Here is a 15045-nt window from a genome sequence, read left to right as displayed (position 1 = left end):
CCTTTTCTTCATCTAATTCTCTTCACCTTCTCAGTTCGTGTCTAACCCTTTCTTCTTCTTGTCTTTTTTCTTCCTTTCTTTCATTCTCACTACCCTCTTCTTCTTCCCTTTGCATTTTTTTATCCTGTAATTTCTGTGCTTCCTCCTTTTCTCTCTTCTTTTCTTGCCTGTCTCGTTCTTCGATTGCTCCTCTCTGTTTTCATAAATTAGTTGCTCCTCTGCCCTTTCTTCTTTCTTTTGCTGTTCTTCCTGATACATCTGTTCTCGTCTCTGCCTATTCTTTCTCTTATGTTCATATTCTTTCAATATTTTCTCTCGTTCCCTGTCTTTTCTATCCTGTTTGTCTTGGTCTTCCTTTTGCCTTACTTCCTCAATACTTTTCCCATCAAGTTTGAGCAATATCTGTCCACTCATCCATTTGTTCTGTACGAGCGTTACCTCATCAGCTTTATCCTTTTTTCCTTTCCATCTCTTAATCTCTAGTTCTGTGTCTAGGGTCACATTTGGTCATTCGCTTTTCTCCTCCTTGTCTTGTAAGACCTTAAAGATCTCCTCTTTTCTCTTACTTTCTTCTGGACTATCATCACTGCCATAGGCAGGCGGTTCATATATCGAATTACTATATCCTGTCACCGCTTTCAGTTCCCTTAACGGATATAATTCTACATCTCGTGTACTATCGTCATTTACTCTGGGTGAGGTAAGGGGAGCAGAATGTTCTGCACCTTCCTCCCTACACTCATTAAGCATCCTATCTTTAGGAGGCGGGTGATATCAAATGCAGATATGCATTTTTTTTTCACTTTCTTCAATATGCTTCCGAAAAGAAATATTTTGAAAAGCACTGCATTTTATATGTTTATTTGATATACATGTCATAGTTTCAAATCTTGAAGTTCAGTTGTGTTTTTTAACGGGGGAATTGGAAGTGACAGAATACAAAGGAAAAAATAAAGACTTAATTAGCATCTATAGATTGGAATGGGTGATGTTGGGATGTATGCATGTGCTGCCAATTAAAGTGGCAGACACCAAGTTCCACCTAAACACGGTCTACACATCTATTTTATCTGCCCTTCTTTTCTTTTATGAAAAAGTGACAGTGTTGCTGTACATGTACATATGCATTTTTATTACTTTCGTCACAATGCTTGTTAAAAGAAACATTTTGAAATGCAGAAGATTCTAATTGTTTGCTGCTTCATGTGAGCAGGTGATGAATGCTGCAATTCATGGCATTTGCTAGAGTGGGTAAAAAAGAGAATATGCTTATTGAGACGCTTATAGGGTAGGTAGCAGGATCCCTTTATATATGTATATTTGTGAAAGAGTCGAAGATTTTTTTTTTTTAAATACAAGCATACCTGTACAATGTTTTGTTAGATGCAGATCTTGTTGAATCTGGAAATAGAAATCTTGGACAGTTGCACAGTCGTTTTTGACGCATATGCCTTTCATTAACAGGAGATATGTACTCTGAGTGTGCAAGTGTACATCTGATGTGTTGAAGTTAGATGACAGGGTTAGGTGTAGAGATTTTGGATGCGATTGGTTGATGGATGTGTGACTCTTTGAAAGCAGCCAATTAGGGAGTGTTAAGAACAAGGAAGTGAAAAGGGTAAAAGGGGGGGGCGTGGCTAACCGCCATGTAGGAAGGACGTGTTCGGCGCAGCTCCGCTCGATACGATTATGGATCCGCCACCAACTACCGCTTAAACTTGACTGCAGCCACTTGAAAACAGAATATAGGTCGTGTGAAGGAGTGTTCCGCCTGTTGACGAAGTTTGGGAGCCTCACGACCCTCTGAGGGCCCGCACCATCAAAAAGAAACGGAACGTCGTACGAGGACAGAAAATGGCGGCCATGACGATGCCCAGCCTGACGCTGTAGCGGAGCCCTGTGACCGACCGGGAGGAACCCGCAAGGGGCCAGCCTTTATGGAACTCGATCTGAAGTGGCAGAGATTGCCTAAGCTGAGACCTGTGCTCCTGTGTCCCGAAGAAGAGCAGCGAGGAGACGGAGGGGGGAGCGCCTGATGCGGCCTTAACTACACCCTCACCGGGCCCTGCTGAGCGGCCCACTGGCGCAGCCCGGCGGGCGGCCGACGCACAACCCCCCCCACGAAGCATCCCCAGCACGGCGCCATCGGACACAGACTGTGTAGTGCCTGCCGAGGCCTGACGGACCACGAAGATAGGACATGACCACTAAGGGCGCCCGAAGCAGACACCGCCAAACTACCATGGAGTCCTTCGCGGCCGCTGGAGCGATCGGACCCGCGGAGGCTTCTGCCCCTGTGGAGGTGCCGGGCGCCGCGAGACCCGAGCCAGCTAACTCCCAACTGCTAGAGGCCATCAAGACACTCCAGAAAACTATGGAGGACAAGATTGATGCGGTTGCGATCGACCTGAATTTACTGAGGCAGGATGTGCGCTCTATCACCGGCAGAACGGACGCTCTCGAGATCCAAGTCCGAGACAATACCGATGCCAAAACTCAACTTTTAAAGGATGTAGACATTTTGGCGCAGAAAGTGAAGAACCTAGAGGACAGGGCTGAGGAGGCCGAAGGAAGGGCCCGCAGAAACAATATCAGAATTATCGGCCTGCCCGAGGGCATCGAGGGCAACGACCCTACCAACTACGTCGAGAACCTGCTCATACAGGAAATTGGGGCCGGGAAACTGTCGCAGGGCTTCACTATTGAAAGAGCCCATCGCTCCTTAGCCAGGAGGCCCCCACCGGGGACCCCACCAAGACCCATAATAGCCAAAGTCCTCAACTATAGGGACAGGGAATCCATTTTGGCCTTCACCAGGATGGGCGGATCCATACAGAGGGACGCCGCAAAGATAGCAATCTACCCTGACTACACCCTGCAGGTTCAAAGGAGCAGGGCCCAGTTCCACCACACCAAGGCGAGACTCAAGGAAGCAGGCCTGCGCTATCTACTCCTCTACCCGGCTAGACTCAAGGTCCTGCGCAACAACAAGGCCCACTTGTTTGATAACCCAGCAGAGGCCTGCGAATGGATGGACAGAGAACAGATCCCGGACATCGAACGGAAGCAGCGCGGGCCCTAGCCGCCCGCAACATAGGAACTTCTCCACTCATTGACTGCAGTCGCCGATTGTACATTCATATGACAATAGTCGTGGCGACACTGATGGAACCGGAGCCGCGCCGGTCGTGGCGCACCTCCTGACAACACCTTCGGAGGCAGCCCCCTTCCTAACCCCAGGATACTTTGGGTGAGTTCACCCGCCCGTAGGGCACCGGAAGACCCTGGTCTGATGGGGCAGAAACGGGGATGTCAGAGCAAGGGCAACCTCGCTAGACGTGTTATGTTTGAAGTTGTGTTTTTTGTTAAGTTAGACGTTGTTGTTTGTGGGGGTTCGAACCCCAAGTTGGGATTGCAGTTTGAATTGGACACAAACCGGACCGGGACCAAGCGCAGCAGAATTGCAACCAGGACGACCAGGTTCGTCAAACCCCTCAACCTCACGCTTCCCACAGCCGCACGACCACACACAGACCATGGCTGAGAGGATCAGAGTCATGTCCTGGAACGTCAGGGGGCTAAACAGCTATATCAAACAGCGACGCATCCACGCCTACATGAAACGCCACAGGGTCGGAATCGCCCTCCTTCAGGAGACCCACTTATGTGGCCCTAAGCTTGCAGCGTTGGCCAAGGTCTGGCGGGGCACCCTAGTGGGCTCCCCCTACTCCACCTACGCCAGAGGCGTCTTGATATGGATCGCCCCCTCTGTCCCAGTCAAGCTGACCCACACCAAAACGGACAATGAAGGTAGGATGGCCCTGGTTCAGGGCACCATAGAGGGGAGGGACGTCCGCCTGATTTGCACCTATGCCCCGAATCATGATGCCACTGTTTTCTTTCGCTCGCTGTACGCTCGGCTGACCCCGAGTGATGAATGCATAACGATATGGGGAGGTGACAATAACTGTACCCTGAACCCTTGCATAGACAGGTCGGATGGTAAACACGGGGACCCCTCCCCACCCGCCAAGATATTGAACGCCCTCACGCAGCAATATGCCCTGAAAGACCTGTGGAGAGTGCAAAACCCCGAAACCAGAGGCTACTCCTTTTACTCCCCCCCACATAAGGTCCATACCAGGATAGACTGCCTGTTCATTAGCGAAGAGCATGTGGCGGGATTTGAGGACACGCAGTACCTAGCCAGGGTACTTTCAGACCATTCCCCTTTGATGACCTCGTGGGTGACCACGACGCCCAGGCCCCCCATCCCCACGTGGAAATTGAGAAGCGAAGCGCTGCTGGACAAAGCCTTCAGCGAACAAATCAGGGAGGGTTCCACACATTACTGGCAGACCAACATTGATAGCGTCAGATACTTAGGCACAGCCTGGGAAGCCTACAAGGTGGTAACTAGGGGGGAAATGATAGCCGCGGCTGGAGGGGCCCTAAAATCCGTCACGTCCCTGCTAGCGCACGCTGAGACTGAACTCCAAGATCTCGAAGCCACCCCGTCCCCTGATCCCGCCCACTTGCAAAAGATGATTGATCTTAAACAAACATGCCTAACACACTGGGAGACGCTGGGGAAGTTGAGCTATACTAAATTCACGGAGAGGAATCATGCCCTGGGCGATAAACCCGGGAAGCTTCTTGCATGGCTTTATAAACGAGAAACCCCCAGATACCCCATTTGCTCCATTCGTAATACAGACGGCCTGACCCTCCACACGCAAGTGGGTATCAATGCAGCGTTCAAACAATATTACCAAACCCTTTACTCCGATCCAGCCCCGCCCCCTGACCACGCGATCGAGGACGCCCTAGACGCCATCTGGCTCCCATGCCTGGAGGACCACTTGGCAGATCCCCTCGGAGCCCCCGTCACCCCCGACGAGGTCACAGCCACCATTAGGTCATTGCCCTCGGGTAAAACGCCGGGACCGGACGGTCTCCCGAGCGAATTTTATAAGGCCTATGAGGATATACTGGCCCCCCTGTTGTCCAAAGTATATAACGAGGCGTATGACATAGGCCACCTCCCCGACACCATGATTGAAGCCACCATCATCCCCCTACTTAAGCCCGACAAGGACAGCTCTGACTGCGGCTCATACCGCCCACTATCCATGTTGAATGTAGACAACAAAATCCTCACCGCATTACTGGCCAGAAGGCTTCGTGCAGCCGTCCCATACCTCATACACCAGGATCAGACGGGCTACATGCAGGGTCGCTCTATGTCCGAGAACCTGCGAAGGCTGCACCACGTGATACACAGCACAAACGGCATGCCCGGTAAATATGCAGTTGTGTCCCTCGACGCCTCTAAAGCCTTTGATTCGGTCCGATGGACATGGCTTTATGCCACCTTAGCAAAGATGGGGATCGGAACGGCTTTTTTGAACTGGGTAAAACTCATTTACACCAACCCCACCGCCAGAGTGCGTACCAACAACACTTTTTCTGAAAAATGGAGCCTGGCCAGGGGCACTCGACAAGGGTGCCCCCTATCCCCTCTACTTTACATCTTAGCGATTGAACCAGTGGCAGCATACCTTAGGCAGGAATACGGTGACGGGGGAATAACGATAAATGGTGTGAACCACCTTGTCTCCATGTATGCGGATGACATGCTCCTCTACCTGAGGGATCCCGAACACCTTCTCCCCTACATCCTGGAAACCCTAGACGGGTTCCACAGATGTACAGGGGTCCAGATTAACCACAGCAAGTCTTGCTTATTCCCCCTGGCTGCACTTAGTGGAACCAAGGAAGAACACCTCCCCCCTTTGGCCCTTAAATGGGAACCCACTACGTTCAAATATCTGGGCGTCGTGATCCACCGGGACCCTGAGACCGAACATGTTCTGAACACGGGCAGGGCTAAGGAGGGACTGGCTAAATCAATCGACCTATGGTGCAAACTGCCCCTTTCGATGGCTGGTAGGGCGGGACTCCTTAAAATGGTAGCACTCCCCCGTCTCCTACACTTCTTCACCAACGTCCCCTACAACATCCCCCAGCGTTTTTTCAAAGACCTGGCCATGCTATGTAGGAAACTCTTATGGCGGGAGGGGAGGCACAGAGTTGCCCTAGACATTACTCAAAGACCGTACGAGAGGGGAGGCCTGAACACACCTAACTTTGAGCTCTACTACATAGCGGCCCAGCTTAAGCACGTGATCCAGTGGATGGCTGATGATGCCATGACGGACACACGCCTATTGCAGCCCCCAGACGCACCATGGCTGCTCAGGGACCTCCTCTGGATCGGACCAATGCCCAAAACGCTGGACGCGCACCTCATCCGCCTAGGCACTCAAATTTGGAGTCGGGCCTGCAAGTTGGTCAAGCTGTCCGACCCTTACTCCCCACAGATCCCTATAGCCGCCATCATGTTCACTAGGCCGGAAGACCGGAGGGCGATCCGGAATATATGGGAGCCCTCTGGCGTCGCCACTCTGGGCGATCTGGTGGATGACCAGGGCATCCACACATTTCCCGAGCTGCACGAATTGACTGGGGTCCCACTGGGTCAGTTCCTTCTATACGGGGCGGTGCTGGACAGACTTAGGAGGCGATGGCCGGATGCAGAATCCCAATGCGCCGGACACGAGGCCATAGAGAACCTGATAGGTGTGGCAGAAGGGGGACACGAAACCTCTAGGCTTTATGAGATCCTAATTGACAACACCACACATAGCGAACTCACATGCAAGAGCAAATGGGAGGCCGAGCTGAACACACTATTTGGCGACACGGAGTGGGAAACAATAACACACTATCACAAAAAGGTCTCTAGGAATGCCCGATTTCAACTTATCCAATTTTACATCATCCATAGGGCCTACCTTACCCCAGCTGTCATCTCGAGATTCAATGGCGCTGGTGTGGTGCGGTGCCCCAAGTGCCAAGAACCTGCGGCCTCCCTGACCCACATGTTTTGGGCCTGCCCGAACATACGAACCTTCTGGTCGCAAATTCAGACCAAGGTAGCAGAGGAGGACATAACGCTAGACGTGCAATCCCCCAAGGCATGTCTATTGGGCTCGTACCCACGAGGGAAAAAAAACAAATCTCTCAACAGGCTCAAAGATTTGATGTACATCCTCGCTAAAAGGCGCATCGCAATGGCCTGGAAGTGTCCCAGAGCCCCTAAACTTGTAACATGGTGGGAGGACCTTCGCAGATGGACTGTGGCTGAAACCGGGGCCTGGGAGCTGGCGCAAAGACAGCAAAAAATAAATGACTCGGAGGACCTCCTGCAGTGGATTGCCCTCACGACGGCCCTGTTCAGTCCTAAGGAAGCCAGCACCTCAGGTGAGGACCCGGACAGCCCGGGCTCACCCTAATGCCAGCAGCAGACTGCGTAACCCCGGTCCGGGTTCACTTGGGGAGGGAGGGAATGGGAATTATTGCGGATATTTAATTGATTGTCGTGTTGATGATACTGGTTGTATGTTTCTTGAAAAAAACAATAAAAATATATTTAAAAAAAAAAAAAAAAAAGGGTAAAAGGGATGCCCCTGTGTTATGGGGCCCACGGACAATACAGTAGTCCATGGATGGCACGTGCCACACCTGTGTCTTTTATGGATGCCTGGCATGGAAAGGGGACGGTGGGGATTAGCCAATCAGGTTTGCTGGGTGTGGTGTAGAGGAAGAGAGGGTAGCAGGAGTTGTGTTTGCAGGAGTTGTGAGAACACTGAAAATGGCTATCGCTGTGTGTTTGAGAAGGCAGAATGTGTGGATTCTGGAGGACTCTTCAATTCAATCATTGAAGGTATATGCTGAAAATCATGGCATATTTAGAAGTATTGGATTGGCAGAAGTGGACATCTTGTGGCATGCAGTTTGTGGCTTACATTGGAAAAGCTTGGTTTCATTCTGTGAGAGTATGGCTCACTTAAAATAGCCAGACATTGTGCATTTCATGAGGGACAGTTAGGGGTGAAGTGACTCCAGTGTTTTTGCAGGTTGCCCTGAAGGAAATCTTTAAAAAGTCTAATGGAACTGTTTCCTGCTGCCAAAATATTTTTTTCTGAAATAAACCAGAGACAATTATGGAGATGTCCAACAAACATTTTCAGTCCACAAATGGAAGAATCAAGGCAGCTTGTCAATTAAGTTGTATCTGCTTTTTTATATGCCGCAGGAATGTTATCTTTTGAGAATGACACTATGAGTTGTGATGGTGTGAATCATTTTTTGTCAAGATGGAGTTCATTTCAGAGATTTGGAAATGCAATTTTCCTTTGCAATGTTAGGAATGCATTGAAAAATGTCCTGTAAGAAAATTGTACGGGAAGATGTACAGTGTACAGTACTGATGTACATAAAAGCAAACCAAATGGAAAAAAGGAGTTTGTTAACAACCACCCCCCAAAAAAGGTTATTTTCAGAGCCACCACTAAAGATTAAATAACTTAAATTGGGTTTAATTCCCCCTCCACCCTTTTGAGTGGCCACGACATTCACAGACAACTCGGTAGTCCGCAGACGGCACCGGCACATGCCACATCCAGGTCTTTTAAGGTTGCCTGGCATGGAAAGGAGACTGTGGAGACCGCAGGCAGTCATGGGTATACACGGGCATCAGGGGAATCAGCCATCAGGTTTCCTGGGTGTTGTGTAGAGGAAGAGAGGGTAGCAGGAGTTTTGATAGAAGGAGTTGTGAGAGGACTTAAAATGGCCATGACAATGTCTTTTACCAGTGTTTGAATTTTGGGGGACTCAAAGGTTCATTGGTTGAAGGTGTATGCTGAACATTGTGGAATAGCCAAATATCTTGGATTCCCTGAATTGGAAGTGTTCTGGTATGGAGTGTTATGCATGAAGTGGGTGAACTTGCTCCCATTTTGTGCAAATATGGTGAATTGAAACATCCGGCTATTATTATTGTTCATTGTGGAGGGAACAGTTTGGGGAATGTGACTGTAATTTCTTTGTAGTTTGCAATGAAGGAGACATTGGGAAAGTTGAAGGAAATGTTCCCTAATTCAATAATTATTTTTTCATGCATTGCCCAGTGACAGATATGCATGCGTTTGAGCTAATTTGGTCTGGAAATGGAAAAAGTGAGGCGCAACATCAATAAAGCTGTGTGTGCTTTTGTGCGAGACGTTGGCATGACATCGTTTCATAATGAGAACATTACATTTGATAGTACCAGAGAGATTGAGTCCATCTAACTGATGTTTGTAATCAGATTTGTGTGGAAAACATTCAAAATGCTTTGGAGCAGTTTTTGTGAGTCAGGAGAAATAATTAAATTCAGTAAAATGTTTTATTAGCTCAGTTTGTGAAAGCAAAATTTTTTCAAAATATATAAAAGACAAAAACACAAAAAAGGTTCTTTAAGAGCCACCATTTATGAACGCAAAACAATTAAAATGATTTCAATCCTCCCACCCCACACCTGGAAGGTTTTGATGCCCATTGACTACTTCACTGTCTGCAGCCTATGCATGCTGCAGAAAGACCTGTGACATTTTTTCACTTCTAATTTTTAACTGTGAAAGGTGGCTCCTAAAGGAACCTTATGTTTTTTGGACTTGGTATTTTTTTGGCTTTTCTTTCAAGAGAGGCAAGGCAGGGGATGTAAAGGGCACCAACCACAGAACGAAGGGGCAGGTGGAGAGAGGAAGATGTTAGGGGGTCTTAATCAGGTAGGTGGCAGTGTTTCTCACGCTCCCTGACTGCAGCCTTGAAAGCACTCATTCCCTACAGATCAGTGCTTCACAGTACAAACATAGTACTGTGACCCTTGTCAAAAGCTTTCTGTATGGCTTGTGAAGCCGCCCTTGGGATCTGATCCAAAGGAGTTTCCTTTATGGTAACAGGAACAGATGAAGATGATGGGGCGGAGGAAATCAACCTACTCTTACCTGAGATAGGTATCACCTTTCTCAGAGCAGTCGGGTGGTTAGATTTGGAGTGGTGCCTGATGGAAGTTGTCCCATAAGAATACAAGCCAGGAGTCCTGTGACTGAGTACAACCTTGCACTCAGTGCATCGAACCTTGCATGCATGAGCCTTTGCCACACGAGGACTCCACTTCATACTCCTCTTCCTCTTGATCTCTTGATCCTCATCTTCTGTATCACTGCACCAATTTCCCTCTCCAGGCCCTCCAGATGATGATGATGGTGTTGGTGGTGGTGGGTTGGCTGGGAAGACACGACGGTCATAACAGATGCCTTGATGGTCTCCAACAAATTCTGCAAAACAGATCAGCAAAACAGATGCTCTCTCCTGGATAACCAGATTGAGAATGAGGAAAAGTAATGGGTCCCTTTAGAAGAACCGTCCACGGACCGTCGTACTGTCCGCGGACTACAGAGTCACAAAAAAGGCCTAAGAAATGTGTAAAAAGTTGCCAGATCAACCAAGAATGGGTGTGGGAGCTGTGGAAGGGTAATGTTTCCGCTAGAAACACCGTGGAGTGGCAGAAAATACACTTTTAAACTGTCCACGCACAACCTTGGCGCATTGGTGTGGTCACATGATGACGTCTGCGGCCCTGACGGCCGTCCACAGACACCCATTAGGCATGAGATGCACTGTGCATTTGCTGGGTGTCCATATAACGGCGCGGTGTCTGCGGGCTAATTAAAAGTGTGTAATGCGAAATCGAACAAGTCTGGACATCGCACCTGTCCGGGGGTACCTCCATTTTGTGTGCGGGCACCCGGACAGTCGTAGTGTCCACAGACTCATAATTGGATTTTTAAAAAGAAAATAACACAGACAATATACAAAACATTTAAAAAAAGAAATACCACAACAATATACAAAACATTTACAGTATAAAATATATATTTATTCAAGAAAGGGATGCGGTATTGGAATGGGAAACAAATGGGAGAAATAGGAATGTTTTTACAATAATCATGAGGGGGAAAGGGCGTGGGGTTTCACCAAAGTGTCTTTGATTAAAATGTTCAGAATTTGATGGGGACGATTGCTGGGGACAAGGGGGACAGGTATATCAAGGATAGTGATAGGGAGCATTTTTAATGACATAATTTTTTATATACTATACAAGTTCCATAAAATCATTACTTAATCCAGCCAATTTTTTACACAAGTTCTTGATTTGATTATTTCCAGTTGAGGATAGGACTTCTCTGTGTGATTCTTGGGATTGTGTATAATTAAACTGGGGCAGGGTTTCTTCATGAAAACGATGTACTGTAAGAAAAACAGACATTATTACTTTTGTAATCTGTGTACAACTTACATTATTTGTTTGCATTAACATATGTATTTTATCCCATTACAGATGTTATCATCACTCATTTCTTCTTTTGGGAAGTTCTCCTCTAACAACTCAAGTGTATTTGCCATTTCTGTGAAAAAAGTGCTTCTGTGTTATAACGCATGTTTAGATAATGAAAGATGATAATACAGAAATAAATTCAATGCACTTACTATTTAGTGAGAATTAGTTGTCCAATAAGCACCTGGTGTTTGCCAATCTGTGTGCAGAGTTGTAGTGAGGAGATTATATGACGTGTACAGGTATGGTTTGTGATTGGTGCATTCCTTTATAATGTGTGCTAAATAAAATTAATATTTTTTAAAGTAAGTGTACAAAAAAGGTAGATTTGTGTGTTGTAAACATTAGTTGTGATTTTATGTACATCTTTCTGTTGGTTGATGGGTACATCTTTTTTGGGTCTCCCCGCTGATTCTGAGCCTTGTGAATGCTGCCCAATGTCCATGGACTACCGCCCTGTCCGCATACTCAATAGCTGCCAAATCGGGGGGTGACGGGGAGTATTTGTAGCAGATTAAAGGTGTACTAGTAAAAACCCATGAAATTCACTGAAAACATTTTGTTAAAGGGATGTTATGGTTAAGTTGCACTAACAAAAAACCATGAAATTCTGTGAAAAAAACTTTGTTAAGGGGCTGTTATGGTTACAAGTAAAACTGAAAAACCCTTGAAATTTGACATCACTGATGACATCACATATGAAATTAATTAAAAAGTCTCTAAAAGGGGTTGTGTTTATATTGTTCGTAACACAATGTCATGGGTAATCAGAAGATCTATCATGAACTACTTAATGTATTAAAGAATGTGCTCATCTGAACAAAACATAATATTGGAGTGTTGTTGTTAATACACGAACCTATTCGTACATACATATAGGCAATGGCTGCAGCATGAACTATACAAGTACAATATTTTTCATTTGGTCATTTTGGATAGTAAAATTTTCAGTATGGATAAACATGGAATAAATAGCTATTAGTTAATAAATGAAGACGTACTACATACTTGTGTTAGTAGAAACAATACACATCAGGACCTACAATGCATACAAATCTGAGCCACATACAAGGAATCTTCAGTAAGGCGGAAAGAAACAAAACCACCAAAAAATGACAGTAACATTAGACTTCATCTGCAAGTACACAAATGAATTGTGTGTTTGATGCTTACTTATTTCCCCATGTATGTGTACCATGAACTGAGACCAAATCCTAAGGAAAGTGCCTTAACATACAAGATTAATGTGTACATATGTAACACCTTTTAATTTATAAAATTGTCTCTATCAGTGAACAAAATCACGTGGCCTACATATGTCAGTGAACAAAAAGAAGTGGCCCAAATATGTTATGTCATCAATGACATTTGTGATGTCATCTTTGATGTCCTGGGTGTTAGTCTTAGCAGTGCACGGAGGTGGAGCAAGATGGTTCCTTAGCGTATCATAACTTGCGAATTTCAAGGCTTTTACGGTTTTACTTGCAACCATAACGTCCCTTTAACAAAGTGTTTTCATTGAATTTCATGGGTTTTTCTTAGTGCAACTTAACCATAACGACCCTTTAACAACGTGTTTCAGTGAATATATATATATATATATATATATATATATATATATATATATAGTAAAACGAGGAGTGGGGCGCACTCCGGTTCCCTGCACAGCCTTCTCAGCCACTGGTGTTCTCCTCCGACCGGTTTCTGTGCTCTTACACGTCATCAGGGAGGCAGTCTTAACTTGCAGCTCGCAGCAAGTGCAGGTGATGATAATCAATGATGATTTCTGCTGCAAGGGCTTCTGGTAGATGTAGTCATCAGGTTAGCAAGGAAAAAGCTCACGCCCGATCCCACAATGGAGAAAGGGGGGGGAGTAGCTTTTTTCTTGTTAAACCTGATGACTACATCTACCAGAAGCCCTTGCAGCAGAAATCATCATTGATTATCATCACCTGCACTTGCTGTGAGCTGCAAGTTAAGACTGCCTCCCTGATGAAGTGTAAGAGCACAGAAACCGGTCGGAGGAGAACACTTATGGCTGAGAAGGTTGTGCAGGGAACTGGAGTGCACCCCTCTCCTTGTTTTACTATATATATCAAACACCAGCAAAGTTATGGTGTGTTTAAAAAGGTTGAGGAAAAAACATTCATCTGAAATGTGAGATAAAATATCCCATTTCAGCCAAGTGTAGTTGTCTACAGTCTTAAGAAATGTCTTGGGTTGATTAGGCTATATATATTAAGTAGCACTACCTTGTAAGACAAAGGCAATTTTCTGGAGCAAAGTAATTGCCTGTGAAGTAATGGCTTCCTGATGTGGCTCTGAACTGGAGGTGACCTCAGCAATGGTTAGTAGGTGGTGTCGTGGAATGTGTGACTTGGTTCAAATGGAATAGTCCATTTTATATATAAACACACACACACACACACGCACACATATATATATATATATATTTTTTTTCTTCCTTACATATGATCCATTAGTTCTGGTGAGCCGCACTCTTCTTAACTGTAATCCACAAGATACAGTGATTCGTTGTGCAGAGCATTCACATTGTATTCTTCATTTGCTTCTGAGCAACCATGCAAATATTTAAAAACCAACCGAGTTTGGTACTCCCATATGTATATATAATAACTTTCTCTTTCTCTCTGGCTTTGGCCATCTCTCTATTTCCCTCCCCCTCTTTTTCTTTCTCTTTCACTTGTTCTCCCCGTCTACTTCTCTCTTTCACACTTACCCCTAGCCTCCCTCAACTCTATAAATTACCCTAATGCCACTGTTCTTTCCATCAGACTCTGACAAACAGGTCCCAGACAGACTTTGTGCGCATGGAGGAGTACCTGACGGTGGATACCAAGACGCTGCTGATAAACGCAAGTAACAGATCCAGTCTTTTACTCAGCGGTCCTTTCACTGTGGCTCTTCTCTTTCATTTCTTTGTCTTTAATTGTTCATTTTCGCTCATTTGCGTAATTGGGGGCCCATACCTCACTTTCTTTGCCCTTCCACGTATAATACCCATTGGCGTGTCCAGACTCTTTTGAACGGGGTGGGGCACTGACTTATGCACGGGTGGCATGAAGAACGAGCGTGCGCGAGCGCGCACACACACAGCCATCATAGTTTAGGATAATGGGGTGGCACCCGGGGTGGTCAATCAGATTCCAGGGATAGCACATGCCGCGCAGACACTCCCTGGACACGCCTTTCATCCCACTCCTTTTCTTAACTGTTTCTGGGTTCTGCCTACTTGCGTTGACCACAATGAAAGGTCAGAGATGAAGGGATTAACCTTTGGATTGACTTCAATAGACAAAGATGTCACTGTGGACCCCTCCTCCTCAGTTCATGCCACCCCAGTTAACAATGCAACAATCCTGGGCAAAGTACCCAAGATGAATGACTGGTTGACGCCCAGTGCAGGGAGTGAGTGGTGTAAAAGCACAGGTGTGGGCAATGCGCGAGGGTCTGGAAAGACTTACGACGGCAGTTATGTTCGGTGTATGGGAGGCTTCAGCGAGAAGGGTAGCGATGTGGTTAACATGAAAAGCTCGAGTGATAGGAAGCATGTTTGAGCCTCCAGTGAGGTGTGCGAGAGCAGTGTTGTGGGACGTGTGGGTTCCGTGACCTGGGGATTGAGAGCAAGACCCCCCCAGGAGTGACCCTCGCCAGTGCTTGGGGAGAATTGAGAATATTCAGGTGTACCCAGTCATGAAACTGGCACTGCGCGAGACTCCACTGCAGTTTACAAAGCA

At 46.5% G+C, this 15045-nt stretch overlaps 1 protein-coding gene and 1 long non-coding RNA gene across 4 annotated transcripts in view; one reads left to right on the top strand and one right to left on the bottom strand.

Annotated features, from left to right (window-relative positions):
• The window catches only part of LOC138492130 (uncharacterized), a 330625-nt gene that overhangs the window by 26443 nt on the left and 289137 nt on the right, over positions 1–15045 (bottom strand). The gene's annotated exons all lie outside the window — the stretch shown is intronic.
• The window catches only part of PROM2 (prominin 2), a 531075-nt gene that overhangs the window by 441638 nt on the left and 74392 nt on the right, over positions 1–15045 (top strand). For all 3 annotated transcript variants that reach the window (XM_069619114.1, XM_069619113.1, XM_069619112.1), the window contains one exon: positions 14083–14163. In XM_069619114.1, coding sequence (XP_069475215.1) covers positions 14083–14163 — 81 coding nt within the window. The remainder of the gene's footprint in view (positions 1–14082; positions 14164–15045) is intronic.

The sequence above is a fragment of the Ambystoma mexicanum genome, chromosome 10, assembly GCF_040938575.1.
Source record: "Ambystoma mexicanum isolate Mex_15411 chromosome 10, UKY_AmexF1_1, whole genome shotgun sequence".
Taxonomy (NCBI): domain Eukaryota; kingdom Metazoa; phylum Chordata; class Amphibia; order Caudata; family Ambystomatidae; genus Ambystoma; species Ambystoma mexicanum.
This window is presented reverse-complemented; position numbering and strand designations above follow the sequence as displayed.